At 36.8% G+C, this 23,027-nt stretch overlaps 2 protein-coding genes across 10 annotated transcripts in view; one reads left to right on the forward strand and one right to left on the reverse strand.

The window, feature by feature from the left end:
• Positions 1–23,027, forward strand: part of CASK (calcium/calmodulin-dependent serine protein kinase (MAGUK family)) — a 396,153-nt gene that overhangs the window by 214,907 nt on the left and 158,219 nt on the right. For all 9 annotated transcript variants that reach the window (XM_008585074.1, XM_008585111.1, XM_008585066.1 and 6 more), the window contains exon 5: positions 3,848–3,920. In XM_008585074.1, coding sequence (XP_008583296.1) covers positions 3,848–3,920 — 73 coding nt within the window. The remainder of the gene's footprint in view (positions 1–3,847; positions 3,921–23,027) is intronic.
• Positions 13,284–17,159, reverse strand: GPR82 (G protein-coupled receptor 82). The gene is made up of 3 exons (XM_008585047.1): positions 17,025–17,159; positions 14,809–14,879; positions 13,284–14,664 (listed from the first exon to the last, which is right to left on the reverse strand). The coding sequence occupies exon 3, from the start codon at positions 14,628–14,630 to the stop codon at positions 13,620–13,622; it is 1,011 nt and encodes a 336-aa protein (XP_008583269.1). The 5' UTR covers positions 14,631–14,664; positions 14,809–14,879; positions 17,025–17,159; the 3' UTR covers positions 13,284–13,619.

Below are 23,027 nucleotides of genomic sequence, written 5' to 3' on the forward strand. Positions count from 1 at the left end.
AAAAAAAAAAAAAAAAAAAAAAAAAAAGAAATGTTACCTCTGGCCCAGAATAGATGAGGTCTCAACCTGAGGTTTGTAGGATTCCACATACAAAGGGGAGCATTTCAATTAGGAAACATCTCCATTTCATACTCCAGAGAGTTAGATAGCTTACATGATGTTCTCTGGGAAGCCATCCATAGCTCAAAGATTCTAGGTTCTGTTTACCACAAGTAACAGGTAATGTTCCTTAGCCAGGAACATTCTGTTAAGGGCATTTCAGAGATAAGGTCTCTTCTGCCTAGAAAGTAATGTTAATCTTTTTACCCAGAGTTAACAAGGAGAGGTGATGACTGAGTCACTTCTCTTCTTTTTGTCCACCACTCCCTACCCCTGAAATGCCCCTTTCCAAAGAAAGTAAATGAATTGCTGGCCAGCTCTTTCCTTCCGTGATCCTTAGGGAAGATGGAGACAAACACACGTATTGCTGAGCTTCTCTGAAAGCATAGTGGCTGTGATGCTTCATGAAACGAAGCTTTTTGATTAAAAGTTTAGTCAGCAACTCTCTAGAACATGTGGGCAGATTTGGGTTCTCATTTTATTCTACTTGCACACTATTCGCATGCACAGCCTCCCAGGATCATTACTGGGAGGCTAGAGAAAGATTGTTTAGATCTGTTATAATTTGGGGAAGAAATAAAAATTCTACTCTCCCCTCACACACCCCAGAGATTCTGCTGTGTATGTATATTTGGGTCAAATAATTGAGTATTCTGATATGCAAATTAAAAATACTCATTCATTGAGTTTTGTTTTATAAGGCTTTGAGGTAGGAATTTTCTTTAGGCTAAAGATAATATAGGTGGCTGTCTCAGTACTTTGTATCCAAAGCAGTCCATTCTGTAAGTACAAGCTATGTCCACTTGACCTAGTTTAAACTTAATCACTATTTCCATGTTGATATCTAGATGGAAAAATAGGCTATTCCTAAATCTTTGACTAAGCTTAACAATAATAATAATAATAACAACATAATAATAAAGACCTAACCTTTGTAGTATGCTTTAGAGTTTACAAAGCTCTCTCACGTTTGTTGTCTCTTAGCCATATCAGGGGGTCACATATCCTCCAAAGCCTGATTTGAACCACTAATGAGCCAAAACACCAAGTTTAAGAACCCCTAATTAAAACAAAACTCAATTACAGGTTGCAATGGCCCAGGCAAAGAGTATATGATCACAGCCCCTAATGTGTGCATTTGCAAAGTAAGAGAAATTGAACATCAGAACTAATGACTGCATGAGCCTAGCTCTCTTGCTTAGAGCCTAGTTGTGAGGAGACAATGATAAGTATGGGAACAAAGTCTGTTTGTTTTTTTCTACCTTTCATTTTCTAAAAAATATTTTTATTATTTCTATTTATACATATTTATGGGGTACAGAGTTAACTATCAGTATCTGTCTATAGTATGTGATGATTTCCTACCTTTCATTTTAAAAATGGAGCCTTCTAATCAATTGTAATTCATGAAATAATACATATGCTAGTTAGAGGGTCATTCATGTGAGCTTGGTTGGATAGTAGTATACCAAAGAGGGAAGCAGGAGCAGAGGATTTTTTTTTCTTGTCTTGAGTCATAAACACATGTGCAAGGTCATTTGTAAGTACTATTAAATTATCTAGTTTTTATTTTAAAGTGCCAGAAATAAAGATCTGGAAACAAACAAAATGTAATAAATACTATTCAATAAATAATGTTGTGTCTATTGCATATCTATGTCTTGGCTGGTTGGGAAGGAAAAAGGAAAAATGAGAAAGGAAGGGACATAAGAAAAAGAAGAAAAAGATGTGGAGGGAATGAAATGCAGAGGAAGAGAAAATGAAACAGACACTCAGGAAAAGAGAAATAGAGGGATTACAGAAGAACTTTAGAAATAGGGGAAGGATCTAAAGTAGTACTGAATACCTATTCTTATCCTTGCTAGTGGACTCTGTTATCATTTTTAATGACTGTTCTTTAAAATGCTAACTCCGTTAGTGGGGGTGGGGGGACGGGGAGAGATTGGGCAAGGCATAAAGAATAAGTACCATTTATAACAATATATATGCTAGTAATATTGATTTGATCAACATATGTCAATGTTGAACCCCCAAAATATGTGTAATCAGTTATGATTCAATAAAAATTTTAAAAAGAATAATAATAATAAATAAATAAAATGCTAAGTCCCTCTTTGTTCTTTGCCCTTATCCCCTGGAGGAGCCTCAGCAGACCCCACCAGCTGTCCCCGTGAGGAGTCAGATTTCCTAGGACATGAGCCTAGAACTAACCCTGCTTGTTCAAGGATGTCCCAACTAAAACTTGATTATGTTACGAAAAGAAATTGTACGTATAAGGAAGTTCTTCCCTGGTTTGTCCTCAGAGCTGAATGGAAATAACGCAGACAGCAGACTATGTGGCAGAAAAAAGGTTCCTACCCCTTTAGTCGGAATCCTTGGAGTAGCTCTGAGTACTGTTAACTTAATAGCAATCCAGTTTTACTAAATAGAATTAACTGAGTATTGGAAAATTGGGGTTTTTTTCATGTTTTAAGCTTGGATTTCTAATTAGAACAATTTTACTTATCAACTGTGTGAAATTCTTTGACTTAGCTTAGAAAATGCAGAACTGTTAACAAAATTATGACAAATTTAAAGATCTCAATTGGCTTTATTGCAAATCTAGAATCGGGCAATACATTGCTCCATAAAATAGAATATGTATTCCAATGGGCTGAGCAAAAGAAGTTGATTTTATAGACGGAAAAAGGCTGAAGAAAGCAGAAACAAAGAACAAAAAGCAGATAGGTTCTTTCTTTCTTTCTCTCTCTCTCTCTCTTTCTCTCTTTCTTTCTTTCATTCATTATGAATATTCATGAGATACAAAGCTGATTGTCCCCCCTCCTATCCATGATGTGAGGGCCAGATTCATACTAGGGGCATAGCCACTACCAGAAATTACTTTTGTGTACCCTTTGTCCCCTCCCAATTATCCCCCAACTTCCCTTCTCTCCACACCAGACAAGGGACTAATATGCAGAATATACATAGAACTCAAGCAATTATACAATAAAAAAATAAACGACCTAATTAAAAAATGGGCAAAGGAGCTGAATAGACATTTTTCAAAGGAAGACATACAAATGACCGACAGATACATGAAAAAATACACAACATCACTAGTCATCAGGGAATGCAAATTAAAACCACATTGAGATAACACCTCACTCCAGTTAGACTGGCTGTAATCAAAAAGACAATGAATAGCAAATGCTAGTGAGGGTGTAGAGACTGGTCATTTCAAAGTTACTTTCCTTGTAAGGCGAGGACCCGGTCGGGAAGACAGAACAATAGAAAAATAACTGACTAGTTAACATGAGGTGACTTCAGGCCATCTCTTTTCTGTAAGGACTAAAGCAGAAGGAACTTCATTATCACATCTTTTGAAGATTTAAAAACTGAAATGGGCTGTTATCTCTTTCTCCTGATTTCAGGTCAGACCACAACCTCAGTGACCTGGAATTTAGCAGGAATGACTCCATTTTGATTTTTAGTCTGGTCTTTTGGGGCCAGAACTTAGTCCAAAACAATGGCCTCCTGTAATTTTTATTTAACAGAATGTACTGTTTGTTCAGTGAAGCTCATAAACTTATGAGTCTGCCAACTTTTTCATTATTAAGCCTCACTTTCCACCAGTTTTGTCTGCTCAAATGAAAAGTGTCCATGGGCAGTTAATATGAAGGTGGGAGTCATAAACTAAGCACACTGTCTATTAAGTTTTTAAAATAAACATTTTTTTACAGTTTTAGATTTCTTTTGTTTTTTACAGCCATTACATGAGACAGATACTGGAAGCTCTACGCTACTGCCATGATAATAACATAATTCACAGGGATGTGAAGGTAAGTCGTTTTTATCACTAACTTTAATATTTGTGAAGAGAAACTGACAATGATAATAATCAGAATTTTTTTTAATATTCTGTTACTGAACCTAAAGAAGTCCACTCACCTGACATGCAGCTAAAGCTAAACTCTGGACCCTGAGATTTACAGTAGAAAAATCAAGCTTTTTATTGATTGGTACCAGTCAAGGAGAATGGGTGCTCATGCTGTTAAAACCCAAGCTCCCCAGTGGCTTCTGAGCAAGGATTTTTTTATAGAGTAAAAATCAAGAGTTGAGGATCTCCAGATTGTGGTGTGATGTGATTGGCTCAGCATGAAATCAGCATAATTATTTCTGTTATCTTGATGACTCTGTTCTTGATGCCCCAAGTCTGGAACCTACGTGCTCAGCAGCTGACTTGCAGTCAGGGGTCTCTCCTTCAAAACAATCAGTTTCTGCAAAACAAGTTCATCTTGAGCATCAATGATATTATCTTGAGCTCTTTCCAAAGAACCAAATATCTTGTGACCATAAGTTAATGTGTAATGTTAAAATGCAAAGTATTTACATGTGCATTCTCCTGAGTTAGCCACTACTATCTTAACAATTAAGCACATCTTAAGTTCTTGGAATTCCTAGCCAGTTGCCCTTGGATGGGCATAGTTTTCTCTTTACTTCCTTCTTTAGCTGAGACCTACTTCGGCTAAAGCCCCTTTCTTTCCCTTTGTTCATGTACTTAAAGTAGGAGACTTTCAGGAGGCCTCCCTGATTTTAATTTTTATAGAGAGCATCTTAAACTTACTTTTATTTATTCATAAAAATGTATGTAACTGCTTTATATTTGGTAAGTCATTGTACTAATTCTTAATAGGAACACTTTCAATTTCCTTATTTTTACTAAAGTGCACATGCAATCTGAAATTTTATTATTCTTCTTTTGCCATTGTGTGTGTAAGAGAGAGAAAAATGAAAAATCTAACAAATAGGAAAAACTAAACAATATCCTATTGATAACAAAAAATCTGCTCTGACCAGGTTAGCTAAATTATAGTGCCTTGGGAGATTTGGGATAAGCTAACATCCACCTGTCCTGAAAAATGTTGTCATAGGACCATTTTACTTAGAAGCAGCCGTAATGGCATCAGAAAGCCCTAAAGGTTAGGAGGGCTGTCCTTCTACCTTCCCCCTGTGATGTCTCCCTCTTCTTGTGATTATAAAACGCTGAGCTCTGCTGGCCCTTTTTGGAACACATTTCTATTCCAATCTATGTGTCTCCCAGGTTGCAATCATCATATTGGCTTAATAAATCCTTGTGATACGTATTTGGCCTCAGTTTCTTTTTAGGTCAGCACTATGCTGGGTTAAGTGGTTAATTGGGTGGGGGGATTAGAATTGGTTTATATAGTAAAAGACAATCATATACTTTTTCATGATCTTGCAGTGTAGAATAGTCAGCATTGTATTTTCTTTGCAGATAGTTTTTAAACATGGTCTGAAATCACAATTATTGATGTAATGTGGTTTGTACCCTTAGAATATAAATATCATTATTCAGTCTTTCATCCTTTTGGATCCCTATATGGAATTAATAAGAACTTTCAGTCCCTGGCTCTTTAACAGCGTCAAGCAAACATACAGGCAGGCAAGAAGGGAGACCAGTGGGCTTCCTGCCTGGTCCCTCACCCTTCCAAGGCCTAGTATCAAAAGGGAGCCCCTGAGGTCTCTCTGGCTCTGGACTATCATGCTCTGATATTTTTGTCAGATGGCCTCTGCCTAACCCCCAGCATCCACAGACATGATGCTCCTTCCTTCAAGACATATTATTAAAAGCCTGGCTTCTTCAGTGTATTTTAAATGGTTGAGAAAATTACATAGAGTTTAGTTAATATTTCTATAACATTTGAGAAATTTTAACAGAAATTCTTGTAGTTAAAAGCTTAGAGAAAGCAGGAGTAATTTCAAAACCATTTAGCAGAATGTTATAATAGCAAGTGAAAATCATTGGAGAAATGTACAAAATATGCATTAGTGTACATTGGTTGTAAAATATCTTATTTACTCTTTTTAAATGTGGTTATAGGAAAATGATACTGTTACTATCAAAACTTAACACTGAACAACCCAGTGGGTGCTAGCACTTTATTAAAAAGTATTCTTCAGTTATCCAAAGAAAATAACAAATTTGGAAAGGTAAAAGGGGAAAAATTGTCAACTATAGTAGTGTGCTGTGTGATTCTTTTGCTTTTAATTAATGCAAGAAAATGCATATATACAGAGTAAAATATATCTCCTTGTATACATTATCAAATATATACAAGAAAAAATGATCACTTGAAAACTTAAAATGTGTAAAAAACAGATCATTAGTTTATGTAATAGCATTGTGTTAAAAACTATTTTGCTCAAGAGGCAATTTTATTTTGAATGAATTCTCTTCTTGAAAGGTAATAATTGTATCAATATATTATAAATAATGATTGACAACATACTTACTGTAATATTTTCAGTAATACAGTGAGCTTTTGATAAAATGACAACCCCAAACCAAATAAAATCCAAATATATTTGACATCACCTTATTTACCTTCTGGTTTATTTATTCAACAAATATTTGAGTGCCTACTTCATACAGACTACTATGCTTAGAGCTCTAAAAGTATTATGGTCTCAGCAGAGAGATAAGGCAGTGTATCTATTATCTGCTGCTACAGATCAGCACATGCCAAAACTTAGTGACTTCAAACAAGTGCAGTTTATTTGCTCACAATTCTTCATTTTGGGCAGAGCTTGATGGGGACTGCTCATTCTGTTTGCCACGCTCTTGGCTGAGGCGGGATGGCTATTTTCTGCAAAGACTTCTCACTTTTCTGGCATCTCAGCTGAGGAGACTAGAACAGTGGGAGTTGGCTGGGTGCTCTTCATAGTCTCTCATTCACGGCTTGTCTCTCTCCACATGGCCCCATCCCCAGTGGGACAGTGAGTGTCTCAGGGCTCCAAAAGAGCAAAAATGGAAATTGCCAGGCCTCTTGAAGCCTAGGCCCAGAGTTGGCATTGTGTCACATCCTCTGCTTTCTATTAGTCATATTAGTCAAAAAAAAGTTCACAGGTCTAATCTGGGTTCAAGGGAAAGAAAAATAGATTCATCTTTTTTAAATTAAAAAAAAAAAAGATGACCAGTAAGAGGATCTTAACCCTTGACTTTGTGTTGTTAGCACCACGCTCTCCCAAGTGAGCTAACCAGCCATCCCTGTATAGGAATCCGAACCCGTCGCCTTGGTGTTATCAGCACCACACTCTCCCAAGTGAGCCACGGGCTGGCCCTAAAAATAGATTCATCTTTTGATTGGAGGAGCACCAGATGTACACAAGGATGAAAGAACTTGTTGGTGCCTATCTTTATAAATAGGCAAACAAATAATTATTGTACAAGGTAGAGGGTGGTAAGTATCATGAAAACATGGAGTCAGAGGAATTTCACAGAGGTCACGTCGGAGCCTGGTCTTGAGTCATGGAGACATGAGGACATTTTTGCACGGAAGGAATGATGTGTGCAAATGTCCAAAAGTAGTTTTGCATTGGGTTATATTAGATTAGTTTATTATTTCTAAGGTACATGCAAATAATTTTGAGGATGCACCCTGAAACATGCTGAGGAAGGGAAGAGAGAAGTAATTCTGAAACTGCAAATTAATAAGAAACCACCAGAAAAAGCACCATTGTTCAGTTGGCAGGCAGACTCAACACGGAGCACACGTTAATGTTGATATTCTTTATATTTCACTACGTGAAATCTATATATTTTATGTGGATAAATGGAATACTCACATTTAGTTAATTGGCAATTTTGAATTTTGGTGTATTTTTCTTAAGACATTCATCCAAAAGATATTGAGTGCCTACCGTGTGGCAGGCACTGTCCTAGGAACTGGAGCTACATCAACAAACTAAATAGACAATATCACTGCCTTCCTGGGGGTGACATTCTTGTTCAGTGAGACAGATAGTAATCAATAAGCAGAAATAAGGAAACTGTATAGGAGGTTAGAAGGTGTTTGAAAAGAACTGCAGGAAAAAAAATGAGTGGTCAGAAGGCTAGGGAGTGCTAGAGAAGGACTTGCAATTTTCAATAAGGTGGTCAAAGCATGCCACATTGAGAAGATGACATCTGAGCAAGGACTTGAAGGTGGAGAGGGAGTGGGCTAAGCTGATATCTGAGGGAACAGTGTTCTAGGTGAGAGGAACAGCCAGTGAAAAGGCACTAAGATAGGAACACAACTGGCAAGGAGGCCAGTGTGCTTGAGGCAGAATGACCAAAGGGGAGAGTAAATAGGAAACAGAAGTTAATCCTGCCTGGCTCAGACTAGAGTGGTAGCAATGAAGGTGGTTAAAAAAAAAAAAGTAGTTAGACTCCAGATATATTTCGAAGGTTGTGTTAACAGGATTTCCTTATATAACTTTGGTAACTTAGGTAAAACTTAGTTTTACTCAGGACCTTGTTAAAGGGGTATTTCAACATAGTGGTCATTGTAAAACTTCAATAACAATGCATTTCAGATGGCTGATAATTTAAATTTTGCTTGGTTTGTTCGGTTAGTATTTTTGCCAGTAAAGCGGCCTCTCAGCTTTTCCTTGCATTCAGATATATGTTCAGTGACTTGCGTGTATGTAGATTTGATTTGTATGTAGCTTTTGGTTTCTGCAGTTAAAGTTTTTGTCTAAGTTTCTTCCCTTATATGTAGTAAAGAAAATAGAAGAACATTCCAATATCTCATTTCTCTTAGAAAAATTTATATTAATCATCTATTTCATGTAGCCAAGAATATTCTCATATTCTCTCTCTCTCTCATAATTCTTGGCATATTAACCAAAAGCATTAGGTTTCCCAAAGGTCCTACCATTATATTAAGTAGTAGTACTTTTTTTTTAACTTGGTAGGAATTTCTTTTTGAAATCATCATAACTGAATCTTTAAAGGATTGTTTGGTTAGACTTAAGTATGTGTTACCACATAACCTGTAGTGGAAACTGCTTGCTTTAGAGAAACAGTTTCACATGAAATTGCATAATTGTAGAATCTTTTGAAATTTGGGAATTATGACTGTCATCATAGTACAGTCTTCCAACAGCCACACTAGTGACATTTTGGGCCGGATACTTTGTTGTGGAGGCTGTCCTGGGTATTGTAGGATGAGCAGCATCCTAGCCCCTACCCGCTACTTGCCAATAGCATCTCCCCCCAAGTTGTGACAACCAAAAATGTCTCCAGACATTGCCAAACGTCCCCTAGGGCACAAAAATTAGCCCTGGTTAAAACCCACTGTCATAATGTTATAATTCTCATGCTTTGCCTGCAGACATTAATTAAGGCATGCATGCAAACTTCTATTTTTTTCTGTCGTCTTCCCTTTAATTCTTTTTCTTGTGAAAGGGTGTGAAAACTTCCATTGTGTTTCAGTGATTTTTCTCTTTTCTTTCTCTCACCCCTAAATTAAAAGTACTTTAGAAAGAAATAGCACAGTTGTCAAGGTAAATGCAGCTCCTGGCCCCTTGCCTTCCTTCATTGGCTCTGCTAAGCACTGAGAGTTTGTGGAATTTTCTCATCTCTCCTAACTCCTGCAGACAGCTCCACAGTACATCACCTGGACATGGAGAGACTCAGCATTCCTTAGATCTTTCTCTCATAGCGACCTACTCATGTACAATTTTAATGACTGAAGTTGAAGTGAAACAGCTTCTTGGAGAATGCAGACCGCTGCACACACAATCACTTTCTATTTTGAATGGGGCCTATGCCTGGGACGTCTGGGCACTCAGTTTTTAGTTCTCAGAACTGTGCAAACCCCAGTCACACACATTCTGCTGGAGGCCTCCCCCCAAGTGTTTCTGAGCATGCTTCCTTTAAATGGTTTGCCTCGCTGACCAGTGTGAACACGCCTGGCTGCTCTTTGGTCCCCTTCTGGTCTCAGTTCTCCTTTCACCTGCTTAGGGCCAGACTTTATTATAAATTCACATTCATCACATAACACTAGTTGCCATGGCATTCTGGATTTCCTAAAGTATTCCTTCATCTATTGCTGTCAGTTGCTGATGTTATTTTTACAGCTGTTACCACAACTCCCAACAGTCCCTCATGTTGTATAAAAAAGTTTAAATTCTCACATTAAAATTAAAACTTATTGATTTTATTCTCTATTCTGAGATACTCATTCATCTTCTGCATTACTTTTATAAGGTTGTTGAACATAACATGCACATTCAGTTTGAATGTGGGGTTTTAATGATTGCATTTAGAAAAATCTCATGAATTTTAAGATCATCTTAAATTTATCTTGCATTTCTAACTGCTATGCTTCTCTTCTCCCACCCTCCCCTCCAAAAAAAAAAAAAAGTCAACTTTTTGATTAAAAAAAAAAAAAAATTTTATTTTGCTTATTAGAGGCCAATCTTTCACTGCTCTCCTTCTGAGCTAGGGGGTAGCATGTATGATATAGCCGAAGAAGATTTTCTCTCAGGTGTAAAACTTTTCTAACTGTAGTAACTCTTCCCAATTATATCAGTTCAATTTGAATTTGGGGACCTGCCAGAGGAAAGTCTGCGGCATTAGGCTGCACGTCTGAAATGCTTAGGCCAATCTTTCACTGCTCTCCTTCTGAGCTAGGGGGTAGCATGTATGATATAGCCGAAGAAGATTTTCTCTCAGGTGTAAAACTTTTCTAACTGTAGTAACTCTTCCCAATTATATCAGTTCAATTTGAATTTGGGGACCTGCCAGAGGAAAGTCTGCGGCATTAGGCTGCACGTCTGAAATGCTTAGTAAATTACCAGTATCCCCTCTGTGCTCCCTTTATGGTTTGCCAGCAAGATTTCCTTTCAGTTTGTCTTCCCATAATGGTCCATAATAACTCTTACCCTGGCAGACTGCAAGGCCAGGGATAGGCCAGGAGTCCTCACCAAATCAGAACAGGATGGACCATCTTCCTCTCGTACCCAGGGAAGAGATACTCACTTCCAGCTTGAATAGTTTATCCTGAATTTTATTTGTCTGGTCGTCATGGTTTGTGCTTCTGATTATAGTTTGAAGCTACCTTAATGAGAGCTGTGTGTACGGAAAGGATAAAAGGGGACATAAACATTTGTCATGCTTGTTTTCTATAGTAAGATAAAATCTTGTTGGCCTATAAGTCAAATTTTGAGATTTCTGCAACCCCAAATTTGTGTTTGACTATAACGCACACACAGACACATTTAAAACACCATCTTTCTGGAATCTAAACTTTAAAATTAGGGTAAATTTAGAAAGCGATATTTTATATAAAATATTTACTATGACACTAAAGAGCCAGTTCTTCAATTATGCAAAAAATTCAACAAGATTTAAAGATAGAGATGGTGATAATGAGCTTAGTATATAGTTCAGTACAGGGAATTAAAATGAGAGTTTTCTGTCAGAATGAGTAACTTAAAGAGAAATTGCATACCTCTCTTCCTGCCTTTTTAAAATGTAGGAAACTCTACTTTGTTAACAGCTTTTGTCCTTTATTTAACGTAGTGGATGGAGTTGTAAAGTTATTTTTTAAATAATGATTTTTAGAAGTTATATGTATTTTTTAAAACTCCTAAGTATAGTGAGATTTAACACAGTATAGCTTATGTTAAATGAAAATTACTGATCATCTTTTCAGTTCCTCTTAGTCTGATGAGTTTTAGTTTTAAAACTTGTATAAGAATAAAACGACTGGTGTAACTGTAGAGAAATCTGGGCATCTTGGAAACTTTCCTGATGGACTGACTTTTGGGTTATTCTGTGAATCACATATCTAGGAGGTCACTAGATTGGATACCTCTCTTTACAGCCAGCAGTCAGGGAGGTCACCTGTAGTTCTCAGGTCTCTTTGTCTCTGCAAATTAATGAGCCGGAAATCTTATTGCTACTATAAAAGAATAGATATATGCTGTAAATATTTGAAACCAAAAAAAATTACTGGGTATTTTTTCTATTTGTTTTTAATGACAATTACACAAATGTGTTGGAATAACCTCTAGTGATTTTGAACATATGACTCTTGGGGAATCTTTACCATGAATTGCTTCTACAGTTCTAATTCAGGAACAAAACATATTATGAGATTAAAGGGTTGGAAGTACTATGTGAAATTACTTTAAACTTCCTTTTGAGCACTGAAGAAATCACCATGGAGAGAAAAAATAAGTCTTTAAGCAGTCTCTAACAAAGTGGCAAGTTGCAGTTAATGGTCAATTTTATTCAACTGGTTTTTTTTGCTTGTTCTTATCTGAGAAGAAAATGCAAGTACCATGGGAGTAGAAATAGAAAATAAGTTATAGCTACAAAGGTGCTTATGATCTTTTGGGAAGATAGAAGACTTTTTTTATTTTTATTTTTTAATTATAATGCATATAGTACAGAATATAGTCACCATCATTTATCTTACTGGTAAGATTACATGGAAGAAAGAAATGACCACTACAAAATTCTTATTATTTAAATATTTACTTAGATGTTAGAGAAAATTTGGGCAACTTAACTATGCAGTTCAATTTTTTCATCAGTAAATTGGCATACTTTATGGTTGTGATGATTAAAATAATATATGTAAAGCATATAAGCAGAGTGACTGGCACATAACAAGTGCTTATGATAGCTACTAATCTATAGTTGATAGTAACATCATCTGATTTAATAGTAATACCTATCAATAAAGTAGTATTGTCATTCTACACATGAGGAAATTAACATTTAAAGAGAGCAAATAATTTATCTAAGATTGTCCAGCTAAATAAGAGGTGGAGCCAGGATTGAACCCAGGGTGTCTGATTCCAGAGACCAATCTCTTAACTATGATACTATCATACTGCCTTGGGACCACTCTCAACTATGATACTGCCCTACTGCCTTATCATTCATTCATTTATTTCACAAAAATTAATTGAACATATCTTCATGACAGGTGCTATTTGCCATTGATAACAGCATTATTTATATCGAATACAGAGGAAAATACACAAAATGTGATGAAGATGGGCATATATTGACATTATATTAGCTTCTTGTTTTGACAAAGCTTAATCCATATATTTAAGCATATTTATAAGTAACATTTGCTTAATAAATATTGGAATAAATGAATATTGCCTCTCCCAGTAATATAAGCCAGATAATTCCAAATAAACAATGTGTTTATAAAACCTTGGATTTTTTACACTGCATTATTCATGCATTTCGATAGGATGTATATGAGGACATTTCTTAATTTATTTTTTTCTTTTACTCATTTTGAAAGTTTGTTAAAGTTACCAACAAAACAAACACTAGATGTAGAGGGACGCTTGTATTCTAACTACTAGAAAGCAGACAAGTCATAAACCATTTTGTTTGTTTATTCTACAGTTGTGAAATATTGTGTTTTGAACAGAAGCATCCACGGTTTAGTTTAAACAGAAAATGGTCTGTTAGTTTCATATGCAGTGGGGTCCTTTCAATATGTTTGACTTTTGCCTCTAAAAGTCTCTGCCCTCTCAACTTTCAGTATAAATAGAACTGTAAATCGAGTTTCATGAATATAATATATATATATTTTTTTAAACCAAAGCAGTTTTCTCAGTGCCTGTTGTCAACCAAGCTATGACATGTTAATCATGTAGTCCTTAATAGAGTCATATGAATGCTTTTCTATTTTGTTGTGTTTTCCATTCAGAAGTCAACCATGTGTTTGTATATGTGGTGAATTAGATTTTGTAAAAATATTATATAGTGTCTTCTTGAACGTTTTGTCTAATAAAAGAAATATAATGGGGTCTGTGCTACTTCTGGCTGAAGCAAGACAAGTGAGGATGTTTTTTATTTCTATTAAATAATTTAATTGCTGACAGTCGTCTCTTTGGTGTAAAACATAAAAAATGGGTTTAAAAATACTATATGGAAGGAAGCAAACTACTAGTAGAATCTGGATGACCAAAAGATGTCTTTTCACAGAACTGTAAGTCAAATCTTTCTCCATAATGGATGTACTGGTCCTTATTTTTCTCAGATGGCTCACAAAAGAGTAGTATGATGTTAGTACTACTAAAAATGAAAATCCAATAAATGTCGTTCCAATGAGACCTGCAATCTGAGAGATCATGGCTCCTAGTTCCATCTGCCGATTATAGCACAGGCTCTCTTCTCCTTCTGTAGCCTCAACGACTGAGTAGTATATGATAACTGGAATAATTATGCCCAGTACAACTCCCCATATGTAAACACACAGTTTTCTAGCAAAGTTGGGCTGGCGAAATTTTTTCAGTAAACGGCCATAAAATATTTTCTCATAGCACGAAGTGTTCTCTTGCATGGAATCCTTTTTCATTAAGGTAGCATAGCGGCTTATGGCAATCCAACTTAAAATTAAGAGGCTAACAAACATACTTACATGCATGGATAGAGTTCCCAGAAAATTGACCACTCTGCATTGTGTTGATTGATATTCCCATTGGAAACCTTTCAGGAAATAGATACTCATGAAAGGCATGGCGCTGCACACAAGTAGGTTTGCAGTCACAAGGTGTGCCAGGTAGATGTGCGTTGATGTTTTCTTACCTATTTTTGTTAAAAATACCCATTGAGAGAGAGAGTTTCCGAAGAGACCAACTATGCAAAGTAGGGTATAAGTGATTGGTAAAGCCATGGAAGAGATCATGGATGGTTGAATACATGTTGAGTTGTTACTCATTTAGATCAGGTTTTCTTGAATTTTGTCACAGGAGCTAGAACAGAATTGCAGATACTTAATATTAAAATCATAGATGGCATTTAAGCTGAATAGTAAAAAAATAAAAAAAGGATTGGATGAAATAAAATAGTAACAAAAATGTGTTAGATGGAAAGAGAAAGTATAGATGGCTTCTTACCTTTTCCAATCACGATTGTCCAGTTGAAATAAAAGCAAGAAGTTGCTTATGATGATGGATAATGCCTTTGTCTAAAAAACAAAATTTCATGCAAATAGTTAAATGCCTGGGATTTATCATTTTATATTAGAGGACTTTATAGTTCTTAGATTGTAAAGCAATCTGTTAATGATGATTGATTTTGCCTAGAAATGTAATTTTAAAAAATTTAAGGCATATACAAATACATACTGGTCAAAGGAAAGTGTTACAAAAGTGTTTTGTGGCCACATCAATAGAGAGACAAGGCTGATTTTTAATTAGCACATTAATTGTATGTAAATAGTTTTCAAAATGGTGTCTTTTCATGGCTGAGTTAAAGCACTTCTCTATAATCTAATGCTATTAGAGGAGTTTCTTCATATTTAAGAAGTAAACTCAATTCTACATGAACAAAAACTCAGACAAGGTCCTGAATTGAATAAAAGGAAAGTGTAGTGACCAAGGATAGAATCCAAAATCCCAGAGTCACTACCGAAGGACACCAGTAATTTCTCATTTCAAATATTTAATGCCAAACTATCATACTTCAATAAAAAGTAGTATGTCAAAACTGTAGTTGCTGTTCTTGTTGGTTAGTGCGCCCTCATGTGTCCTCATGTATAATTTAGTACTGTATCTAGGTTTTCCAGAGGTCTGTTTTTCAATTTGTTTTTTTAGATTAGAGGATATGATCTTTTAATCACAGCATAAATGCAGGTGTGGCTTTTGCTTTTGTATGTCTTATTTTAAAATCTTTCTTGCTTCAAAGAGTACATGAAGTGCTGAAGAATCACATACAAACTCCTTTTCATTCTTATTTTTCTCATTTCCTTATTTCTTTCCTGTGAGAATAACAAAGCAAAGTTACTGGATTCTGATTAAATATGAATCATGAGCTCTATCCAGAATGTGCTGAATTTCTCTGTGTTCTTTACCATAGCTCTGGGCACCACATTCTCTACTCTTTTATGATCTAGAGCAGGGTTACTCAATCTTTTTTTTTTTTTTTTCCCTAAATCACATTCTCTCTTTTGATAAACATAAAAAATTTTTTGCATACACAGCCTTCTGAGGTTCTTATATACCCCCAGACCATCGGAGCTATTTTACTCTGTATCGCTCTTCAGAATCACAGTTTTATCTTTTGCATCTTGGATTACAGAAACAGGGATTTTTTTTTTTTTCCAAAATAATTTTGAAATAATTTTTTAAACCAAACAATTCACACCTGAAGATTTGGAAACTTGAAGGACACACAGCATCTGTAGGTTCAAACTTGTAATTAATGTCTACCAGTGTCTTTATCATTTTATTTTTTCTTTGCAATTTTTATTTAGAAAACAGTTCATATGCTTCAGAGTGAGTTTGTATCTGAATCCAGTGCTGCCTGGTGAATTGAAATCTGGTTGCAAATTAGTGTAGACCCAGTTATAAATATAACTAATCTGTAACTTCACTGATGTAAAAATCAGTGAAATAGAGAATGAAATGAGCCAGTTTATTTCTTAAGAAAAATTTATCTGCTCTAAGTAGATTTTGATTTTACATAAGGAATGGAGCTTCCTTTTATGATGATGTTAATGAAAAGCACTAGCCCCTGACTTGTGTAGATAATGCATAATATACTAAAAACTGCAAAGGTAATGGTGCATCTGTATATATATTGATAGCAGATGCTTCCAAACAAAGGGGAGGTAAAAACACCTTTGTAGAGGCTAGCTTTATCAAACAGATGATGTTGAGTCTCTGTAGGAAGAAAGGACAACTAGTTCACCATCTTTAGCTTTCCAAACTTGTATCTACTATGTACCTCTCTTGTAAAAATAAGCTTTGATTATAAAACTACTAGTAATTATTTTCTAAAATTTGGAAAATATCATTAAACTTAAGAAATCAAGTAAAAATTACATGTTATAGATGCAGAATCACTTTCCAGAAAATGCCTCCATGTCTACATTCCCCTCAGCAGAATGTCTGTCTTGATTCACTCGCACACATTATGTCATCTGCTAATTTAACAACTGAAAAAAGTTCTACAACTCTAATGTCAGTTACTAATGATTATCTACATAATTAGTATGCTGACCACCTTTCTTAATGATCAGTTTTCAAAACTTAAGCAGTTTAGTCCTGTTTTTATAGAGTTTTTGTAGAGTCAACTTTTAAGCTAAAAATGAATAAATAATCACCCTTACCTGTAGGAGTAGTTTATGCCAACTAAGGTTATATTGTTCAGGATAGTGATGCCAAATTTCAGACTTACAGTTCTCCAATATTCACTCTTCCAGTGTCCTTAGTCAATGTAAGTAGATTCTTGCATGACACTAACTACAGTGTGGGAAAAAGAAATTAAACAGAGTATTGAAGAAATTCAGTAGTTATGGTAAATGTAGCAGCTACCCCCTCAAAATAACCTTCAATTCTCTATTTCTGTTAGTGGGAGGAAGTTGGTGGACAGTAAACATATTGTACTTCCTTATGATTATTTCATGAACTAGTATACCTCAAATAGCTTTATTAGAATGGTTTAATCCCCCATTGCTAGTTAGTTTATACAGCACAGTGATAAAAGGAACCACTCTGTAGTAAACCAATAAAATATTCATATAAACTTGTCTGTAAAATCATTTGTGGATGGCTTATTTGCAATCCATCTTTATCAAGAATAGAGGGAAACAAAACTCAAAGTTCTATTTATAGCAGCTTACTAGAGTAAAATATCATTTAGCTGAAATAGAACTTCATGATCATCTATGGGTTGAGACCCTTCGTTCTAAGGTTGAAGAAGCTGAGGCCCAGAGAAGCTCACTGTAAGCACAGACTGCACCCAAGGGTTTGGTTCCCAGTTTGGTTACTAATGAACCAACCCACTGTACTTCTTATTGCCCTGTGCCGCCTCCACTCAGATTCTACACTGTAAATTGTTTGGATCACTTCATGATGGATTTGGGGTATCCAGGGAAGTGCCAAATATGCCTTAGATCAAATGAATAATTATGATATAAACAACTGTGAAACCGATTTTATGTATAGAATTGTTTACTCAGTCTGTGAGCTACCAACTAAATGAAAGCTAAGTGTGTACAGCTGGGGAGCCAGTCTTGCATCAACTACTACCCTTCCTTGGGTCGTTAAACCAGTGAGAGTCTGAAAAAGAGAACAGAAATCTAATTTCATCAAATCTGAGCACTTTAGTTATCAGTAAATCTTCATTTAAAATTCATAGAAGTACTTTGTGCCATTTCTCATAACCCCCAATGCTTACCTTATTTCATGTTGATGCATAAGTTCTCTCTGATGTTTGCTAACCTTTCTCTCTAAAACAAAAGTGAGAAGAACTACCTGAACTGTCTGGATTTTGTTAAGAACAGTGACTCATCCAGGGTTACGTAGCCAATGATTGCAGAGTAATTTGGCTTCTAGAATTCCGATCATTTTTACTTCAACAGTTCCTCATGTTCCAGGAAGGAACTGCTTGGAACAAAAAATAGTTTGAAGTAATTTAGAGAAGAAAGAACGGAAATGGAATGCTGTTTATAAGTGATTGAAAGATAGTTTTAATATTACCTGTTTGAGGCTTAAGCACCTTTGGTCTAAAAGGAGAATGCCCTTGCATTCCATTGTCCCCAAGCTCAGTAAATGATATCATCACTTCTTCAGTTATTCAAGCCAAAAACCTAGGAATCATCCTTCATTCCTCTTTCTTTCACATCTCACATCCAATCAGTTGCTGCTACTGCAGCTCCTACTACCACCACCACCATTAATTAGCCACATTTCATGAGAGCTTACTGTGCCAGGCATCCTGCTATGTGCTTTACATACAAGTCTTATTTAATCTTTACAACACCCTGTGAAGTAAATCTCATCATTTTAAAGGTGATGAAACTGAAGCACAGAAAGATCACATAAGTTGCCCCAGGTCACACAGCCATCTGTCTTCACAGCATGGTGGTGATTGGCTACCCTCAAAGTAATTCAAGAGAACCAGTCCATAGTTGCAGTGCCTTTTTTGGATCTAGCCTCTGACGTCAACACTGTCACTTCTGCAGTGTTCTGTTGGTCACACAGAGCCAGCCCTGATTCAATGTGGGAGGGGTAAGTATCAGGAGTTGGTGATCACTGAGAGCCATCTTGGAAACTGGCTGCCAGAGATGTCAATCAACCACTGAAGCAAAGAAAGAGTCAGAAGTACTGCTCAAAATTCATTGTCAGACCACTGACCATTAATTGGTCAAGAATGCCTGGATAAGTGTAATTTTACCAATTCTTACACTATTTTGTTTTTTAGTCCTCTGCATTTTTTTTTAAGCAGTGCGATGCATTCAAACAATATTTATTGGAGTTTCTACTATGTTTCTAGAGGCATGTGGAGGTCACAGAAGTAGTATGTTAGCCACAAGCTAACTTAGAGTCTCTGGAAATTCAAGAGAGATTCCACAAGCAAACCAAGAATTCAGATTAATATGTGACGTATGGTTCAGACTTCAAATGCTCTATGAATTAGAAAAGGGAGGAAACAGTTGGGAGTCCCCATTTTACATGTGAGGAAATTGAGGCTCAAAGAGGTTAAATAGCATGCCTAAATTGACACAACCAGTACATTAGCTTTAAGACAACTTCATTCTCTACGTTAGAAAGCAGAAATTATTGGTTTTCCTTGTAGATCAATAAGATTAACTTATGGTACTCATGGTAAGTAAACTAGGGTCAAGTTTAAGTCCTTTTATCTTTGTTCAGACAGGATTTCCCATTCATGACTCTGAAATAGCAGAAACTGACTATGGAAGAAATCAAGGCCCTTTTTTTCCCCTATCTTTGAAAACTCTGGACTTTTTTTTTTTTTTTGACCGGTAAGGGGATCACAACCCTTGGCACGGTGTGGTCTGCACCAGGCTCAGCCAGTAAGCTCACCGGCCATCCCTATATAGGATCCAAACCTGCGGCCTCGGCGCTACCAGCGCCGCACTCTCCCAAGTGGGCCACAGGGCCGGCCCAAAAACTCTGGACTTTATTAAGCTAATTTTCATTCCAGCAATATCAGTATAAATTCTTTACTATTTAAATGATTTTGGTTCGCTAATTGAAATAGAAGAAAAATTTTATTACTTGTCAGGGAGAAATAATAAAGTATGTTGCAAGCTTTCTATAAAAGTGGCCCCTTTGGACTTTTCTCATTCAGATCCCCCATAGTTTTCTTTGGTTCTCATTCCTCTTTCCCATCCTTCTCCTCTCCAAAGTTCTGCTTCTGTTTTTCAAGTTCAAATGCTCTTGTCTAATAATTCTAGATACTTCCTATGTCATCTGTCAAATACTGATCTCCTAAGTGTTGTGCTTTGACCTAGTGAACTACCTCCTTGAGGTGTTAGAGAAGTTTCTTACAATTCAAGTCCTCTCTTGTGCTAAATTTCCTGCTTTTGAGCTAGATTTGTGTGAGTATCAAGTGCATTTTTTCATCTGGTCCCCAGAATTCATCTGGAGTGGTTCAGTGAGAGTGGTTCAGAGGGCAAGTATGTAGTGATTTCTTTTGACAGTCCGTGGGGGGCTATATATAGCAGAGGTACATGAGAGCCTTCATGACTCACGTGCATTCTTGGGGTTAGAATTAGGATCCCTCATCAATTTCCTTTACAGCCAGAACTCACAGGATGCAGGACAGCTTAGTCATACCTGAACCTTTGTGCTTAAACTAGAAAGTTATTTTAGGCTAGCAAAGCTAGTATCTAAACTGGCTGAAACTGGCCTTTTAAGCACTCTGTCTGACCAATCAGGAGCTCTGGGAATTGGGAAGCTGGTGTGCAGGAAGAAAAGATATATACCTAATTTAGTCCACATTAGAACATCACATTCAAGAGAATTATTTCTCCGAAAAGGGGCAGTAGTAAGCCTTGTTCAGTTCAGTACAAACCCAAACCTCTAGGAGGAGTGAAGCACAACCCTGTTACTCAAAGCTGTGGTTTGTTCAAGACATGCTGAACCCCCTGCTCTCTTCAGGATGTGGTGTCTGGCCACAACCCTGTTTCCAGTTGCACCGCTCTCGGGCCCCCACAGCCTGCTACAAGCAGCTGTAAGCATGGAGGTCCCACCTTTAATCAGAGTGTGAAGAAGAACCCCCGCTTTCTCTTAAGAGCTGGTTTCTCAGCAAGTAGTGGGAGTATTTCTTTCAAGAACTGTTAAAAACCACAGAAACTATAGTCCAAAGTTTGGAAATTTATGATAACACTGAAAAGTTATTAGCCTTGTAAGAAAGATCTGATGAGAACACATAAATAGACCTGATAATCAGTTTCATTATCCTTCAACTTTGACTTTTGTCTTTTCACATAGGCTTGAATGTGCTGGCTAGACATCGTCTTTTAGAATGCACAGCACAGAAGTACTATAGCAGCCTCAGTGGCAATCATAAGAATTGGAATCACCTCAGAGGTGGCAGTTGGAAAGTAGATGGAAAATTAGCAGGTTTGGGGAAGGGGAGAAACTTTAGCATTGGATTAAATGAGCCAAAAATAGTTTTGAGGACAGTCAAATTTTCTTTGTTTTTTTTTAAGTTTATTTATTAATATTACTATTTTTTTTTTTTGCATTCTTTGATGTTGCAGAGCAGTTGGTGGGGAGGGAGAGTGGGGAAAGGGGAAGGAAATACGGTGGGAGAAGGAGGAAGGAGGAGGGGCAGGGTTGAAGCCTGTGGCACCCCCTTCATTCCTGCATGGGAGACCAGGGGCTTCCAGCTGTGGCTTGGTCGTTACTAGGTTGGGCACAGATGTCAGAGGGGAGTGGCTGAAGTCCCTGCCCCCAACCCACTCCCCCCCAGCTCAGGAGCCCGGGGTGCTTCCTGCGGCAGCTTGGTGGTTGTTGCTGGGCTGGTTATGAGTGTTGGAGAAGCATGGCCAAGGCCTGAGGCCCTCCCACCTCCCTGGCTTGGGAGAGACCAGGGTGCTTCCTGCAATGGCTCAGTGGTTATTGCTGGGCTGGTTGCGGGTGTCAGTGGGGTGTGGCTGCAAATTTTGAATTTCAACATCTTTGAATCAGACAAATTTGGTTCATATGCTTCAGAACCAACCATTCTTTTCTTTGGGTTCTTTGAAAAGCCAAAAGTAGATAAAGATTTCTGAAAATGAAACATTTGATGGTAGAATTCTAAAAATAATTAGATCATTATACCGCCACAGGTACGAAACACACACATGAGCACACAAGGGTACTTCAGAAAGTTCATGGAATAATAGAATAAAAAGATAATACAAACCCTTCCATGAACTTTTTGAAGACCCTCATGTATGCACATCTATACCCTGGGAAACAGTGACTTGGATTTCAATGAGATTTAGGAATTAAAAAGGTATCATATATCAGTTCCCAGAATTCTCACCATTCCACTGTCTCTTTCTTTCTAGGACCAAGGTTTCTTGGCCATTTTATTACCAATCACTTCTTTTGAATTTTTAGATAAAATTGTTTTAAGTCCCTTTCTCCATGTCACTTCCTGTTCTTATTCAAGGGGAAAAAAGAGAGAGAGATGTTGTATTAGTCCATTTCTGTTGCTTATAACAGAATACCCAATTTGTAAAGAAATAGAATTTATTTCATACAGTATTGGAGGCTGGGAAGTCCAAAGTCCAGGGAATACATCTGATGAGGGCCTTCTTTGGTGGTGACTCCCCATAGCAACACAGGGTATCAGATCATGGAAATGGGCTGAACAAGAGAGAGCCAACCTCCTCATTTGCTCTCCTTTTAACACCATCAGAACCATGCCCATTATCACCCTTTAAACCATCAATGAATTAATCCATTTGTGAGAGTACAGTCCTCACAATCTAATCACCTTCTAAAGACCCTGCATTTCAATTACCAGAATAGGATTTCCCACTTTCTTAACCTTCATACAATGGAGATTGAATTTCCCACCTATGAACCGTTGGGGGAAACATCTGACCCATAGCATTCTGCCCCTCCAAAGAAAATTCATGTCTTTCTCACAGGTAAATACATTTATTCCATCCTCAAAGTCTTAACTGGTTTCTGCTCAAAAGTCCAAAAGTCCCATCTGTGAAATCAAACCAGTTATCTACTGCCAAGATACAATGGCGGGCTGGCTGGTTACTCAGTTGATTAGAGCACAGGCTTGTAACACAAGGTCAAGAATTTGGATCCCTGTACCAGCCAGCAGCCAAAAAAAAAAAAAAAAAAAAAAAAAA

Source organism: Galeopterus variegatus, unplaced genomic scaffold, assembly GCF_000696425.1.
Source record: "Galeopterus variegatus unplaced genomic scaffold, G_variegatus-3.0.2 Scaffold105, whole genome shotgun sequence".
Taxonomy (NCBI): Eukaryota; Metazoa; Chordata; class Mammalia; order Dermoptera; family Cynocephalidae; genus Galeopterus; species Galeopterus variegatus.